The 14,501-nt window shown below is 45.0% G+C and overlaps 1 protein-coding gene across 3 annotated transcripts in view; it reads left to right on the top strand.

The window, feature by feature from the left end:
* LOC101934505 (putative bifunctional UDP-N-acetylglucosamine transferase and deubiquitinase ALG13) overlaps positions 1–14,501 on the top strand; it is a 45,589-nt gene that overhangs the window by 23,489 nt on the left and 7,599 nt on the right. The window contains exons 19-21 of one of the 3 annotated variants that reach the window (XM_065557261.1): positions 382–444; positions 1,903–2,074; positions 4,264–4,386. The exons of 1 other annotated variant lie outside the window; for it this stretch is intronic. In XM_065557261.1, the coding sequence (XP_065413333.1) occupies positions 382–444; positions 1,903–2,074; positions 4,264–4,386 (358 nt within the window). Of the gene's footprint in view, positions 1–381; positions 445–1,902; positions 2,075–4,260; positions 4,387–14,501 lie in introns of all 3 variants that reach the window. One more of the 3 variants, XM_024106773.3, reaches the window with a different exon arrangement.

The raw sequence follows: 14,501 nt of genomic DNA, 5'->3' as shown, positions 1-14,501 counted from the left end.
GACCTTGTGTTTGAAATCAATCAGTTTGTTAATGGGCTTGGAGAGGCTATTGTTTAGTGAAACAAGGTGTTTTCTCTTCTCTACCCCACGCCCCTGCAGCTTGCTGGTCCACAGATCAGGTAATCAAGTGCAGTTATAGAAGACTACTCTGCACCTGCCAGTGCAGAGAGCAATTGTGAACTGGCCTAACTCCAGTTAATTTAGGGGTTTTTTAAGCAAACTGCAAGATTTTTGAGTATATTTTTAGAAAATTAAAGAATAACTAAAAGAGTGTTGGGTTTCTGGCACCCCCGCCCCCCCCGCTCCTTTTCCCCACAAATCTTGTAGCCTTGTGGCTTCTCTACATTTTAAACACACCGTTTTGCTTTGAAATCTCTTCAGGATGGAGGGACAGGCTCTGTCTCACCTCAAGATGGAGTTGCTTCATACAACTATTCCCAGAAGGTAATCTCAGTCATGGACCATTAAGTCACATGTGACCATGGAAAGTTGAAAAATTAATGAAGGAAAACAAAAATGAACCTTTCTGCTATAAAGAGGTGGTCTGCCTACCTGTGTGTACAGGGTTGGGGCTAAATCCTACTTGCTTTATGATGTGAGTTGTCCCGTTGACTTTGATAGTCCTACTTGAGGTCAGTGAGGAAGCAGGATTTGGCCTTAACTGCATTAAACTTAGACACCATTTGCTCGCCCCCTCCCCACCCCCACCCCCACCCACACTCTCTCTTTCTTTCTCTTTCTTGCTGGAATACTTTAAAAAAAAAAATCACACAGTACTGTAGCTTTTCACTTGATTTAAACACTAGAAGTGAAGTGATATTGCTGATTACTCAATTGCTGCATGAATTCCTTCAGAATATATATGTGAACTCTCAGTATAGCATCTCTGTGTAGTGGATGTATTGCACTTGTTCATTTAATATTGTAAGCCCTCTCATGGAAATGGTGAAGTTTTTTGCTTAGCATTTTATGATGTAAAATGCCATGTAGAATCCTAGAATCCTAATGTTCATTATTCCATATTCTCTGTAGTATTTTCAGCCTAACTCCTTTATGCTCCTCTGAGTATCTCAGCCTAAACATATATGAAAACTACCAGACCCAGGTACAGAACCAGGGCGACTTTAAGTGAGGAGTTAAACGTTGTTACGTTGCTGATCAATTAGGGAACATGCTCGTTTAAAGTTGTGTAATGCTCCCTTCTAGCATTGTTTGGCAGCCGCCTGCTTTGTCTACTGCTTGCAGGAAGAGCAGCCCCTTGCAGCTAGCTGGTGGGGGCTTGGAACCAGGGTGGACCGGCAGCCCCCCGATCAGCTCCCCGCTCCCCTAAGTTCCCTGTGCAGCAGCTGCCTGCAGTTCAGCTGTGTCCCTCCCCCCACTGCCATGTGCTGCTCCTGCCCTCTGCCTTGGAGCTGCTCCCCGAGACTCCTGCTTGCTGTGCCGGGGGTGGGGGGAGGGAAGAAAGGGGGGGGGGCTAATGTCAGGGTGTCCCCCTCCCCCTGCTCCTGCACCCCGCTTACCCCATCTTCCATAGAGCAGGGCTCAGGACGGAGGGAGCTTGCAGCAGCTGCGGTCTCAGCAAGCTGATCTAATTAACAAGGCAGTGTACTTAAGGGAAATGCGCATCTCTCCCTCCATTCCTGCTGCCTTGCAGAGTGAGAGAGTTAACCCTTGAGGGCTCAGCCAACTGCTAGTTCTTCATTTAGCAGTAAGGGAAATATCCCACCCTCTGACTCCTCCACCTCAACCCAGCTTCACAACCATCATCACTGTGTACCAGTATTAAAGGAACATAACTACAACGTTAAGTGAGGAGTTACTGTAGTATTTCAAAGACGTGTGTGGGGGGGGGTTTAAATCAAAGTTGGCAGTGTATTGAAAACTCTCCTGGCTCTTTTGCAGGTGATGGTGAATTCTTCAGTGATCTCAACCTCCTCTTGTGTTAATAATGCCCCAGCAACAGTCTTTTCCTCCAGCACGGCAGCAGCCACTCAAGCCAATGTTACCACATCCATTCCCCCCCAGACTGCAGTGCAGCCCATCCTGGTATCCCCTTCTTCTGCTGGAAGGCCAGGTAGAGTGTTAGATACAAAACCGTAAATTTCAGGTTCTACTTCTGTTTTCTCACGTCTCCCCTCTCACCACCCAGAATACACACTGATGAGTTCTTCGGGGTATTTCCATAGAATGTGGTTCACTTTGCCATGAATCTTTATTACCCTCACTGCTGACTTTCCTCATATGGATCACATTTTGGAGGGAACACTGACAAGCAAGGTTTACAGCTCCTTGGAGTCCCCCTTCAGCAGAAACAAATATAGATGGCTCCCTAACTTGCATAGGAACTGCACCCATCTAGTCTGGTATCTTGTCTTGGACAGTAGCTGGTTCCAGATGTGGGTTACTCTGCCCCCAGCATCAGGTCCCATCCTTGTCTCTAATAGAGATTGTCTTAAGCACGAAGTTTAATATTGTTGCCTCTTAGCACAAGTGTCTAGCCAATATGCAAGGCCTTGCTGGGTTACTGCTGTAAGGAGTTGAAATTGGTGACATGGGTCAGGTATTTCTTCGGTGCAATCTCTATTTACAAAGAATGTACACAATGTCCTGTTTCCCTGAACACAGTAGGAACAAAGCTGACACTTTGCGTGCTCACAATTTCCAAACTTACCTTTCCAGCCAAGCAGCTCTGTCTCTGCTCCCCACAACTGCAACTCTGAATTCCTGCTCACTTCCTCATTTTTCTGCCTCTCGTACACACAGCTGCAACCAGTTAATGTCTCAGTCACTGTACTTGCAATCAATCCCTGGGGAAATCCCTCAGCCCACATGGGTTAGCTGCTCATTGGCCTAGTACCTCGTGGTGGCTTCCATTGTCTCCAGCTACCTAATTCCATAAAAGAGCTTAATGGCTTTTTCCACTTAGCCTGAATGAAGGCTGGCTGGCATACCCATCAGCATTAACGTGGTCTCTGATTGCCTTGTAGATCAAACAAATGCTTGATGGCAGCCATCGGCAACTTCCAACATAACAATATCCCACCAAAGCTTTTATCATAATTCTGGATATTTTTATATCCATATAAATGTCTAATCCCTCTTTGAACCTTGCTGCTACTTTGCCTCAGTGACTTTCTGTGGCAATGAGTTCCACAGCCTAACTATACATTGTGTGATGACATATTTCATTTTTCAGTTTTAAATTTGTCACCTTTACCTTTTGTTCCCCCCCCCTAAGTTATGAGACAAGGACAACAGAAGTTCCTTAACTACCTTCTCTAGATCATTATTTTATATAGAGTGCATTAATTGTATCCACTCTGTCATGTGCTTTCTATGATAAACAATCAGAATCTTTTCAGTCTCTTCATATGAGCGTTTTTCCATGCTCTCAAATTTCTGTACGCTCTAATTTCATTCACCTTCCATGGATTCTAACTTTTGCTCTAGTCTCATTCCTTTTCCCCTCTCCCATACCAACCATCTCAATTCATAGTGGTGTGTTTTTTTACAGTATGTTTAAGTTACTTTATGTAATCACTGCAGCTTGCACTTATGATTAACATTGCATTGTGTGGGTTAGCCACTTGGTGGTGGTGTGACAAATAAACTTATACAAACAAATACACTTTTTGTTTCAAGGGGCACGGGCCACTTGGAATCTGGTTAGTTTAAAAAAAGTGTATACAGTAGTTTAACTACTACCCCACCCTGAACCTTGCAGTCATTTTTTGACTTTCATAATCACACTTCCCTAACTTTTTAAAAAAACGGCTGCTTATGCCATCCCTTGTGGCTGTGGGGAAACGAACTACAGTAACTGACTATGCAGGGGAAGAAGTGAAGCTGACTATACACAAAGGCTCACATCCTTAAAGGTATTTAGGCACCTAACTTCCACTAGGAAGCCTTAAAAATGCACAAAATAAACTGCAGAAATTTCTTTTATTAAGTTGTTTGAGTTAGTCATGTCTCTTGTCTTGACTGTAATAAGAGTAGGTAATACATTTCAAACCGAAGTGAATTTAACTACGCAAACCATAAGACAAAAGGGAGATTTTAAAAAATCCCAAAGATGTTTTTAATTTGTCCAGAAGGAATGCTAAATCCTTAGAACAGAAGCTGATAACTATACATTTAGAGAGCATGATGGCAGTTCATACTAACTGCACTGGCTAGTAGCTCACTTGTTTTAAAACTGTTGAAAATCTGATTCAAGACTGAATTTATTTTTAATTTTTTTAATTTTTTTTTACATAGTAGTGATTCCGTCAGTTCCATACCCATATCATCCAGCTCCCCCTCCCCCTGTCAGCGAGGTGGGAGATAGTAGCAGCATTCCTCCGCCTTACTCATGCGATCCCAGCGGCAGTGATCTACCTCGAGGTAAGAGGGATGCATTCTCCAACACTGTGCTCTTTCCCTTGTGTCAGCTGGCGCTCTCCTGATTTGGAGACCACTGCTGTAGGATATACAATCTTTTTACACACAAGATCACTTGTTAAATTTAAGTGCAACCCAGGATCTACCCCACCCCTCACCCGCTCACTCCATTCTCCCGCTTCCCCCACTTCCCCCCCCAGTCGCTCGCTCTCTCCCATCCTAACTCACTTTCACTGGGCTGGGGTAGGAGATTGGGGTTCGGGAGGGGGTGCGGGTTCTGGGCTGGGGCGAGGGGTTCAGAGTGTTGGAGGGGGCTCTGGGCTGGGCCTGGGGTTGGGGTGCAGGAGGGGGTTTGGGGTGCTGGCTCTGGGAAGGGGCTCAGGGCTGGGGGAGGGGAGGTTCAGGGTGCATGAGGGGGTATGGGTGCTGGTTCCAGTAGGGGGCTGGGGATTGGGATGTGGGCTCCCGCCAGGCAGTATTTGCCTCGGGCAGCTCCTGGTTAGCAGCGCAGTGGGACTAAGGCATGCTCCCTGCCTGCCCCAGCCCCACGCTGCTCCCGGAAGGGGCCAATGTGTCCCAGTGAATCCTGGGGGGGGGGAGGCACGTGGCTCCGCGCACTGCCCTTCTATGTAGACACCACCGCCGCAGCTCCCATTGGCCACAGTTTCCCATTCCCAGTCAATGGGAGCTGTGGGAGCGGTGTTTGCAGGCAAGAGCAGTGTGCAGACACTCCTGTCCCCTCACCTCACCCCACCCCACCCCACCCCCTGGAGCTGCAGGGGCATGCTGGCTGCTTCTGGGAGTGGCATGAGGCCGGGGTAGGCAGGGAGCCTGGCTTAGTGGCAGCCCTACTGTGCCACCAGGGACTTTTAGCGGCCAGAGATTGTGATAATCTGGGAGAGTTTCCAGGATCAACCAGTCAATCGTGATCGACCAGTTGGTGACCACTGTCCTACAACAAGCTTAACAGAGAATATTTGTAGTGAGGAAACACGACTCTGTACAGATGATGCAGAAGAGAAGGGACTATTAAGGTTGGTTATGGGGTTGGGGTATGCTTAATTTCACAATTTGGAAAGAAGCTTGTGCAGAGGTCTCAGGAGTGTGTTATGGAAGATTCAGTGAAGTAATTAACTTGTGGAGAAATAATGGGAAGCCCGGAGTTGTTTCAGCTGAGAGAGTTGTTTTCTGTTGTGATTTTTTTGTTGTTGTTCCACATAAGAAGCCAGTGAAGAATAAGTTAATGTTCCTGCCATAATTTTGAGAGTAAAGTATAATATAGGGGAAATCCTGGCCTCATCAATGTGAATTTTGCCATTGTCTTTAGTGGAGCCCAGATTTCATCCTATGGCTTTATCAACTGGAGTGTATATACTTCCCAGTATACAGCATGTTCATGCTCCTGTCCCTGATTATGCTGATGTCTTTTTCAGATATTAAAAAACAAAACAAAACAAAAAAAACCTTACTACCAGTAGTAAACATGAAGAGAACATAAAGTTTTGGCATCAGCCTTCAAGTTTTAGGCAGTGGTTTGCATCTTCTGGCTTCATTTCTTAAGTGGTAATGTTTACATCAGTCTGCTGTGTCCTGTCTTGAGAATTTCCATTAACTGTGCGAGATCACATTATACTGAGCAGTTTGGTAAATGACATACAAAATACTCTTTTTATGTTTGGAGTTAGTACCTAATAAATATCTCTCTCCTCCCTCCTGCCCTCTCCATACCTCTCAAAACAAAGTCAGAAATACATAATGCTTGCTAATCCAATGAATGGCCTGCCCTCAATCTCTGGCATTGGCAAAATGCCTCACAGTCCTATTACCAAGGGTGTGAGCACAATGGCAAGCTGTTCAGCATATATGGAAACCCTCTGGATGCCCATTTGTGCTATATACCGTATACCATGTATATCTACAGTTGGAGGCTAATGAAGCTGATGATGAGCTGAGACACAATGTGTCTTGTCAAAGAATTCCTTTATCATCTGAGTATATAGGCTGGGCAGTTTAAATAAACTCCTCCCTCTTCTCTTACTCTTTTTACACGATCCTTTGATAATGTCCTGCCTTGTCTTGTTTTGGGCTGCACAGAGGTTAAGCCTTCAGAGGAAGGGACTAGAGAAGAAAAATCTGTCAATCAAACTGCCTGTCCTTTTGATACAGACCAGCTGACTCTCATGATATAAAGAACATAGGCTGGAGAAAGCTAGAGCTGTGTGTAAAATGCAGGCACATGGGCGAAGGGTGTGACTTGAATTCTGGCTATAGCTGTACGTACGCTGATACTGCAGCACATACAATAGCTACAGTTATTTCTGCCTTCTCTGACTGGTAGTGAGCACAGAGGGGAGGCTATTTTTGGCAGTAATGAAGCCAAACTAGAGGTGAGCCGGAGTGTTCTCTAGAGAGCAACAGTGTGAGTTAGCTAGCAGCTTTGGGGTTTTTTTAATTTTTTTTATTTGATTTTATTCGAATAGAAAATTTCTGCTCATGGGTTGGTGTCCTCATTTTTTTCTGCTGGATTTTTAATAAATACACTGGGAACCTGGGATATGTTACATCTATGGCTACCTTGGTAACATTCCTCTGATACAGGAGATGACAATAGTATAGGTTTATACCGCTGAACTCATTCAACAGTATCCAATTTTATCTCTGTGCTTCCATTGAGGTTTTGGTAGGGAAAGCGGCATGATGCTGCACCCAGATCTATCTTTGCAATGTATTGAACTATCTAATGTTGTTCAGGTCACACAACTTCTTGTGTCTGCAGCTTCTTCCAGCTGTCCCTGAATTTCAAAGACATTTTAGTACTTTACATCAGAAATTCTGTCACTTTGGTCTCTACTAGAGAGACTGCCCTCTATGAAGACTGAGAGCTGAAGGTGAACTGGCAGTAAATGTGGCTTTCATATTATTTATCTCAACATATTGCTATCTAGGGAAGCAACTTAATTTTTTAGGTTGTTTTCCCAATCTGGCAGCCACTTTTGACAATGAAACAGACCTAGGGGGAGGAGTCTGCTTTAGGCAATTGTCAAGAGTGGCTCTTTCATCTTGAGAGAGCTGTTAATGTAATGTTCTCCTGGTTCTTGCATTCAGGCCCCGTTCTAGTGCACTGGGACCTTCAGGCCACTTGACCCTATAATATACTTTTTCTGAGCTGTCCTTTGCAGCAGTTTGACAAGTGTTGAGCAGTCATGCTGCCATATTTTGCAGTGTCCATGTTCTACAATCTGGAGTGGCTGCCTCTTGGACAAGTGCCCTCTGAGGTCCTGTTTTCACTTCTTGCAGTCTTGAATTTCAACTTCTCGTTTGCTTTGTCCTTTTGCAGTACATTACAGAATCAAGCCCATGCTGCTTGTGTCCTTTAACTCCCGCTGAAGAAAAAAGGAATGGAGGGTTAAGGGTTTTCAGCACTTTTATAGAATCAAGTGTTAAGTGTGCGGAAGAGAATCTGGAGCAGATATGAGCTAAAGATCTTTTCCATAGAGGGCCAGCAGTTCTGTATTTCTCTCCCAGTTCAACCACTCCACAGAATTTTTTTTGAGCTTCCTTTGGGGAAAGGCTCCAGACTTTTTTTTTTTTAATATAGTGTCTAGTATGGATTTTAGGGGAGAGGACTACAAATGAGTCCTGTGTAGTTTTAATATTAAGTATTGTGGTAAGTGGGCATGTTGCCTTAGTTTGTAATGGTTATGAAGCTTTCATTAAGGCATCTATAGGTCTGTGAGCAGGGAGTGACACAAATATTATATTGGTGTGGCAGTGCCTTTATAGTTAAGCTTGTGCCCCAACTTCTGTTTATAGGTCAAGCTTTCTAAGTCCTCCAAAGTGGACGTGCTTAGTTGGAGTCACTTGAATTTGATGTGCCTCTGGAGGGTGCAGGGCAGCGTAGGGGACCCAAATTTGAAGCCATTGGAGCCAGGGGTTCCAGAGACGTCTTCCCAAAATAGTCATTTTAAAAAAATTTCTACGTGGTGGTGTGTGGTTTTTATTTATTTGCACAGGGCTGGAGAGTAAACTATTGATATGACATTAGTCAAAATGGTCTGTCTTTCAAATTTTACCCAATATAGTGCATGGCACCCGCTAAATCTTTGGATGACCCAAATTGAGAGCTCTAGTTAAGAAAACATCTTCCTTTTTTTTTTTTTTTTAACACACTATGCATGAACCAATAGAGAAATATGGCTAGAGGGTTTCCATTCTCACCACCATTTTATATGCTCTAAAGCTCGACTCTTGTAAGTACTGTAAAATTTGAATGGCTAATTGGATTGCTTTGAAATTTGGTGTGCCTCCGTGGCAGTAGCATTCGTGATTCAAATTTGGGGTCATTGAACCCAGGCGTTCCCAAAGAGCAGCCCCTCCCACCCAAAAACCGGATTTCTTCTGCTGCCTTGTATTGAGTGATATGACTGACTGACTGAATCAGACCTCCTGATGTCTGTTGAACTCACCCTTCAATTAACTAAGGAAAAGTTAATTACAAGCCCCCACCAAAGACAAAGGGCGTTCTGAACTGAGTGACTGGAGGTTGCTACAGTTTGAGTTGTGGGTGGCAACTTGAGTTTAAGAGGAATATAATCAAAGGATTTGGGGGAGCGGGTTAGAAATTTGACGTGTGAATTCTTCCTGTGAAGTGTGAAAGTTTCTAGGTGGGTTGTGGTTTTTCGGGGCAGGGGGGGAGGTTGTGTGTAGACTTAGAGATCAAACTGTTGATGTGATGTGGGTCAGAATGGTCTCAATCCATCAGTTTTTACCCACGATAGTGCATGGCAGCCACTGAGTCTTTGGGAGGCCCAAACTGTGAACAGCATTTAAGAACACGTTCACTTCACCTACATAAATGTGCAGCCTGGAAGGATTATAGTGCATATGCACCAGTGAGGAAATGAACGGTAAGAAGGTTTCTAAGCACCCACTTCATGCTTGCCTGGGTAGTTTGAGGGAATATGCGGATGCCACTGCCCTTGTTGAGCAGCCTGTCACGGATGTTTCTAGTCAGAACCTTTCTACACCTGTGCAATAAAGATTTAATATCTCATGTTGCTTGCTACAGGTTGTCTGTTATATTACAGCATGGATTTTACTTTGAGGCGGTTTACTGTGAACACAGCAAAATAGCTGCTGGTCTAACCAAAGTTCATGTTGTTGGGAACAATAGCGCTAGAGACAGAGGATTTTCTGTGGCGGGGGTGGGGAATGGGACGAGGGAAAGGGGTTGCAGCTGCGGAGGGCAATATGCATGGGTGATGGGCAGCTCTCTGGTTGTTTGAGAACATCTGTATCTTACTAGCCCCTGGGGTGTATGGAGAGGTGGCTAATTTATTTTGGGGGCAGATTAATGTGGTGTTTCCAAAGACATGTCGTGCGGAAGTTTGGAACTGACAGCACCGATACTTTGACTGCTGAGGGAAAAGAAATGAATGCACTGCCAAGATTGCCAGCTTATGAATCCTGGGTGGTTCCTGGCTCACGAGGATGCAAAAGTTTGCAGGAGAGTGAAGAGTACCCCTTGAAGTGGGGCTTGCTGACTGCAGGCTGCTTTGGCTTGGTATGCAGATTGGGGGGCATGATACAGACACTGCCTAAATGACTACTAACTCCTGCCTATAATATATCTTTTTCCTGTTTAAAAAAATGAAAACAAAACAACTAGGAAATTCGGTGGCAAAAAATGATGAAAAAAGAGTTAATATTGGTTGGCGTGTCATCCCTTTGCAAAACATTAAATTTAAGCAAAACTCAAATGTCTGAAAACCAGGAAATGTGCAGTTAAGGTGGCTCTTGTAACCTTAACTCTTCCCTCTTTCAACAGTGTCCCAATACATCCTGCTAACCCGCACACCTTTACTCTGCCATCCCTGCAGTTGCTGAAATGTAAAAACTCCTCACTTCCTTTTACAGCTCATTCAGTCTCATTCACAGATTCCAGCTAGCACTATTAAAGGACAAAACAGAAAAAAAAATGTGGTTTTGCTCTATTTATTTTTGTTTAAAGCTTGACTGAACAGATGTGCATGTTACGAGTGTTCCTCTTGGTGTAGGTTGGTAGTCACTGCAAGAGTCCGAGAGCGACCCAAGTGTTCTTTAATGACTGTTTCATACATCCACGTCTCTTTGAACTTTCAGAATCTGTTCTGGATTCCCCTCCCCACAGAGTTAATTTAGGATGCTTGCATGCGCACTCTCTTCCTGCATGCACCATTATATTTATTGAAGTTGTCAATGTCTGGTTATTTTGTGAGTCCTGTGTTTGAGACAGTTTCTCCCTCCCTGCATTAGCATTCCAGACAGATCAGAGACTGCACTAGTAAAACTCTTATCCAGAAAACTATTTCTTGAGGTCTTGTAAGGTGATGCTAAATTCTTGGTGACTATGATTGTCTTGTATTTATATATGAAGCTCATTAGCCTCACAGCTACTCTGTTTGGCAGGTGTCACATTGTGGCTATATTTTACTGACTACTATTCTGGTTTCTGTAAACGTAAAAGAGCATCGTAAACAAAAATGGGCCCCCTCCTGCATTTGCTGCTGTTCCAGTGTTCCATGGACATCACTATCATAGAATCATAGAATCATAGATTATAGGACTGGAAGGGACCTCGAGAGGTCATCGAGTCCAGTCCCCTGCCCGCATGGCAGGACCAAATACTGTCTAGACCATCCCTGATAGACATTTATCTAACCTACTCTTAAATATCTCCAGAGACGGAGATTCCACAACCTCCCTAGGCAATTTATTCCAGTGTTTAACCACCCTGACAGTTAGGAACTTTTTCCTAATGTCCAACCTAGACCTCCCTTGCTGCAGTTTAAACCCATTGTTTCTGGTTCTATCCTTAGAGGCTAAGGTGAACAAGTTCTCTCCCTCCTCCTCATGACACCCTTTTAGATACCTGTAAACTGCTATCATGTCCCCTCTCAGTCTTCTCTTCTCCAAACTAAACAAACCCAGTTCTTTCAGCCTTCCTTCGTAGGTCATGTTCTCAAGACCTTTAATCATTCTTGTTGCTCTTCTTTGGACCCTTTCCAATTTCTCCACATCTATCTTCAGTATTAGCCTGTCATTTCATTCTTCTAGTGTCTTATGTTCTGTTATCTTCACTATGTAATGGCTGCTCCATTCAGCGCTTAGAACTGATGCTTATTTTGCATAGATTTGCATAATAATTGAAAAGTAAAATTAGATTTTTTTTTAATTTACCCTAAATATGAATGAGTCTGCTGCTAGATACTATAGAGAAAGCATTTATGTTGCTCTTTCAGCATACTTTAATGCTTCAGTATTGTTATGGTTAACATTGTCACAGCCAAAGCAGTGTCACTAGGATGGCCCTCAGGGCATAAACTCATTGCCTGCAGGGATGGGGAAGAATTCATGCATACGTAGAACAGATAACTGGATAGATTATGGTCTGTTTTGAAATGTCAAATAATGAGGGGTGACCCTAGTGGGGGTGGAGGAACTAACCATCTTTCATTCCATTCCATGGTCAGGTTTTAATTCTTTCTTTTTAAAAAACTAAACAGTCTCAAAACCCTGTAAATATCAATAAAATTAGGGTTACCATTCGTCCGGATTCCCCCGGACATGTCCGGCTTTTTAAGCTAAAAATAGCGTCCAGGGGGAATTTGTAAATGTCCAGACTTCCCCCCCCCCCCCCCCCATGCAGAGCACGCGCGGCTAACAGTGCTGCCGGCCGGACGGTGTCACTTACATGGGGCTCCGACACTCAGCCAGAGAGAGCTCCTCCTCCCTCCCTCCCTCCCTGCATCGCAGATCGGCTCCGGCAGTTTGGAGCTCCTCCCCCGCTGCTGCCCAGCAGCTCAGGCAGTTTCTGAGCAAGTTCACCAGACATTAGGTGAAGAAAGGCCAACAACAAGGGGGGCAGGGGGTCGGAGAAGGGGCAGGGAGGTTCTGGAGGGGGCAGTCAAGAGACGGGGGGGGGGTCGGGAGTTCGGGGGGGGCTTTCTGGGGGTGGGAGTGTGGATAAGGTTTTGGGCAGTCAGGGTACGGGTAGGGTCCTGGGGGGCATTTGGGGGGGGTCTTAGGAGGGGGCAGTTAGGGGATAAGGAACAGGGAGGCTTAGGTAGGGGGTGGAGTTCTGGAGGGCAGTTAGGAGCAGGGGTCCCAGGAGGGGGCAGTCAGGGGACAAGGGGGGGGGGGTTGGGAGTTCTGGGGGAGGCTGTCAGGGGGCAGGAGTGGGGAGAGGGATCGGAGCTGTCGGGGGATAGGGAGCAGAGGGGTTTAGATGGGTCGGGAGTTCTGGGGGGGGCTGTCAGGGGGTGGGGAGTGGTTGGATGGGGCATGGGAGTCCCAGGGGTCTGTCTGGGGGTGGGGGTGTGGATAAGGGTTGGAGCAGTCAGGGCACAGGTAGGGGGTAGAGTCCTAGGGGGCCAATTAGGATGGGGGGAGGGTCTCAGGAGGGGGCAGTCAGGGGACAAGAGGCAGGGAGGCTTAGGTAGGGGTGGAGTCCCAGGAGGGGGCAGTCAGGGGACAAGGAGTGGGGGGAGGGTTGGGGGTTCTGAGGGGGGGAAGTGGGAGGGGCAGAGGCGGGGCTAGGGCAGGATGGGGCGGGGCTAGGGGAGGACAGGGGCGGGGCTCCTCCCGTCCTCTTTTTTGATTGCTGGATTATGGTAACCCTAATAAAATGAAATCCTGAAGTACAAAATTAAGTGGGGTTTTTAGCCCCATGGTCCTGCCCAAACAGATTTCCACTAATATTTCTGAAAATGTGGGAGGTGTAGAACTTTTTCAGGTCACTTTTAGAGATTGGGAACAGAAGCAGTAGTTGACATTTTCTTAAAATAATCAGTAATGTGTGAATATCTTGAGATTACCTGTTTTTAGTGAGTCCATATGGAGCTTTGCCTCCCTTTCCTCTTTGCCTATTTTCCTGGATTGTGTGTGAAGCACAGAGAAATAGCATCCTGATTGCTGCAAATCACAATAAACCAAGTGCTATGCAAGTTGGCATGCAGTGAAGAACCCTGCAGATCTGAGCTGGTAATACTCTCCTGTTCTCACAAAGCATCTGTCTATTTCAGATAAGTGCTATAGCTTTTTTCTTTGCTGTATTGCTGTAGAGGGCTGAGAGACTAGAAGGAATTTTCATTTAACTTTAATGTAGGCCCCTAATCTGGAACTAAAGTTACCCATTTCTTTCCCTAACTCTCTGAAATATAGTCAGTGAGACCAGCCAAGAATCTCATGTTTTACTGTTGCTCCTACCCATTTCCAAAACTGCACTGTAGAACAAAAAACTGTGTATTCCTGCCAGAATTGCAAATTTGAATATTCTAGACCATTTAACATTTGGGAAGAAGAGGTATGTTTGAGTTCAAAATCCGATTAATTCTTGGTGAACAGTTTAAGGTCATCCTCGCTTTTGGGATTACTCCTTAGTATACCATATAATTGCCCAGGACTATATTATCTCTTCCCTGGGAAGGAAGCAAATAAATTGGAAAATGGAAGTTGGACGAGTGCAGAAAACTGGATGCATTCTATCCTTCCAGGTGTCAGCGTCTGTGTAGAGAGATAGGTGGCATGCTTTTTTTATTGCATAGAGCTAGAAGACGTGGGGGAATCCTAATTTACAACGAATCTTGGTACTGTGTGGAATGCTGCCCCACCATGCTACTTGCAGGTCCCCACTTCCCTTAGCAGCACGTATATCTTGGTAGCCCTGCAAATCTTGGTGCCTCAGAGTAACAACTGCAGAGCAGGAATTAATAATGGGTAGAGACAGTATTCAGTTTTGGCTGTTGGGGCCTTGTCATACATGCCATAACCATATGCACTTCTGTATGTGTAGAGTGGCTGCAGATGAATTATTGCTGGTTTATGATAAGGCAGCTTGCAATGTACTCCTTCCTCCTCTGCATGCTTCCAGACTAGCATTATGCAGTTGTCTTTCCATAGTGAAAATGGAGGGAGCACAGGCCCTTGGAGAAAGGTCTGTAGTATTCTTGTTTGCAGAGAAGATGCTTATCAGTCAAATCAGTTTGGGAACATAGTATTTTAGTGACCTTTTCGTTGTTTGCATTACATAGAATGCAAAATTTAGTTTCATTGAGCCACATTTTGTGAAGCAATTTTCC

This window comes from Chrysemys picta, chromosome 9, assembly GCF_011386835.1.
Source record: "Chrysemys picta bellii isolate R12L10 chromosome 9, ASM1138683v2, whole genome shotgun sequence".
NCBI classification, from domain to species: domain Eukaryota; kingdom Metazoa; phylum Chordata; order Testudines; family Emydidae; genus Chrysemys; species Chrysemys picta.
This window is presented reverse-complemented; position numbering and strand designations above follow the sequence as displayed.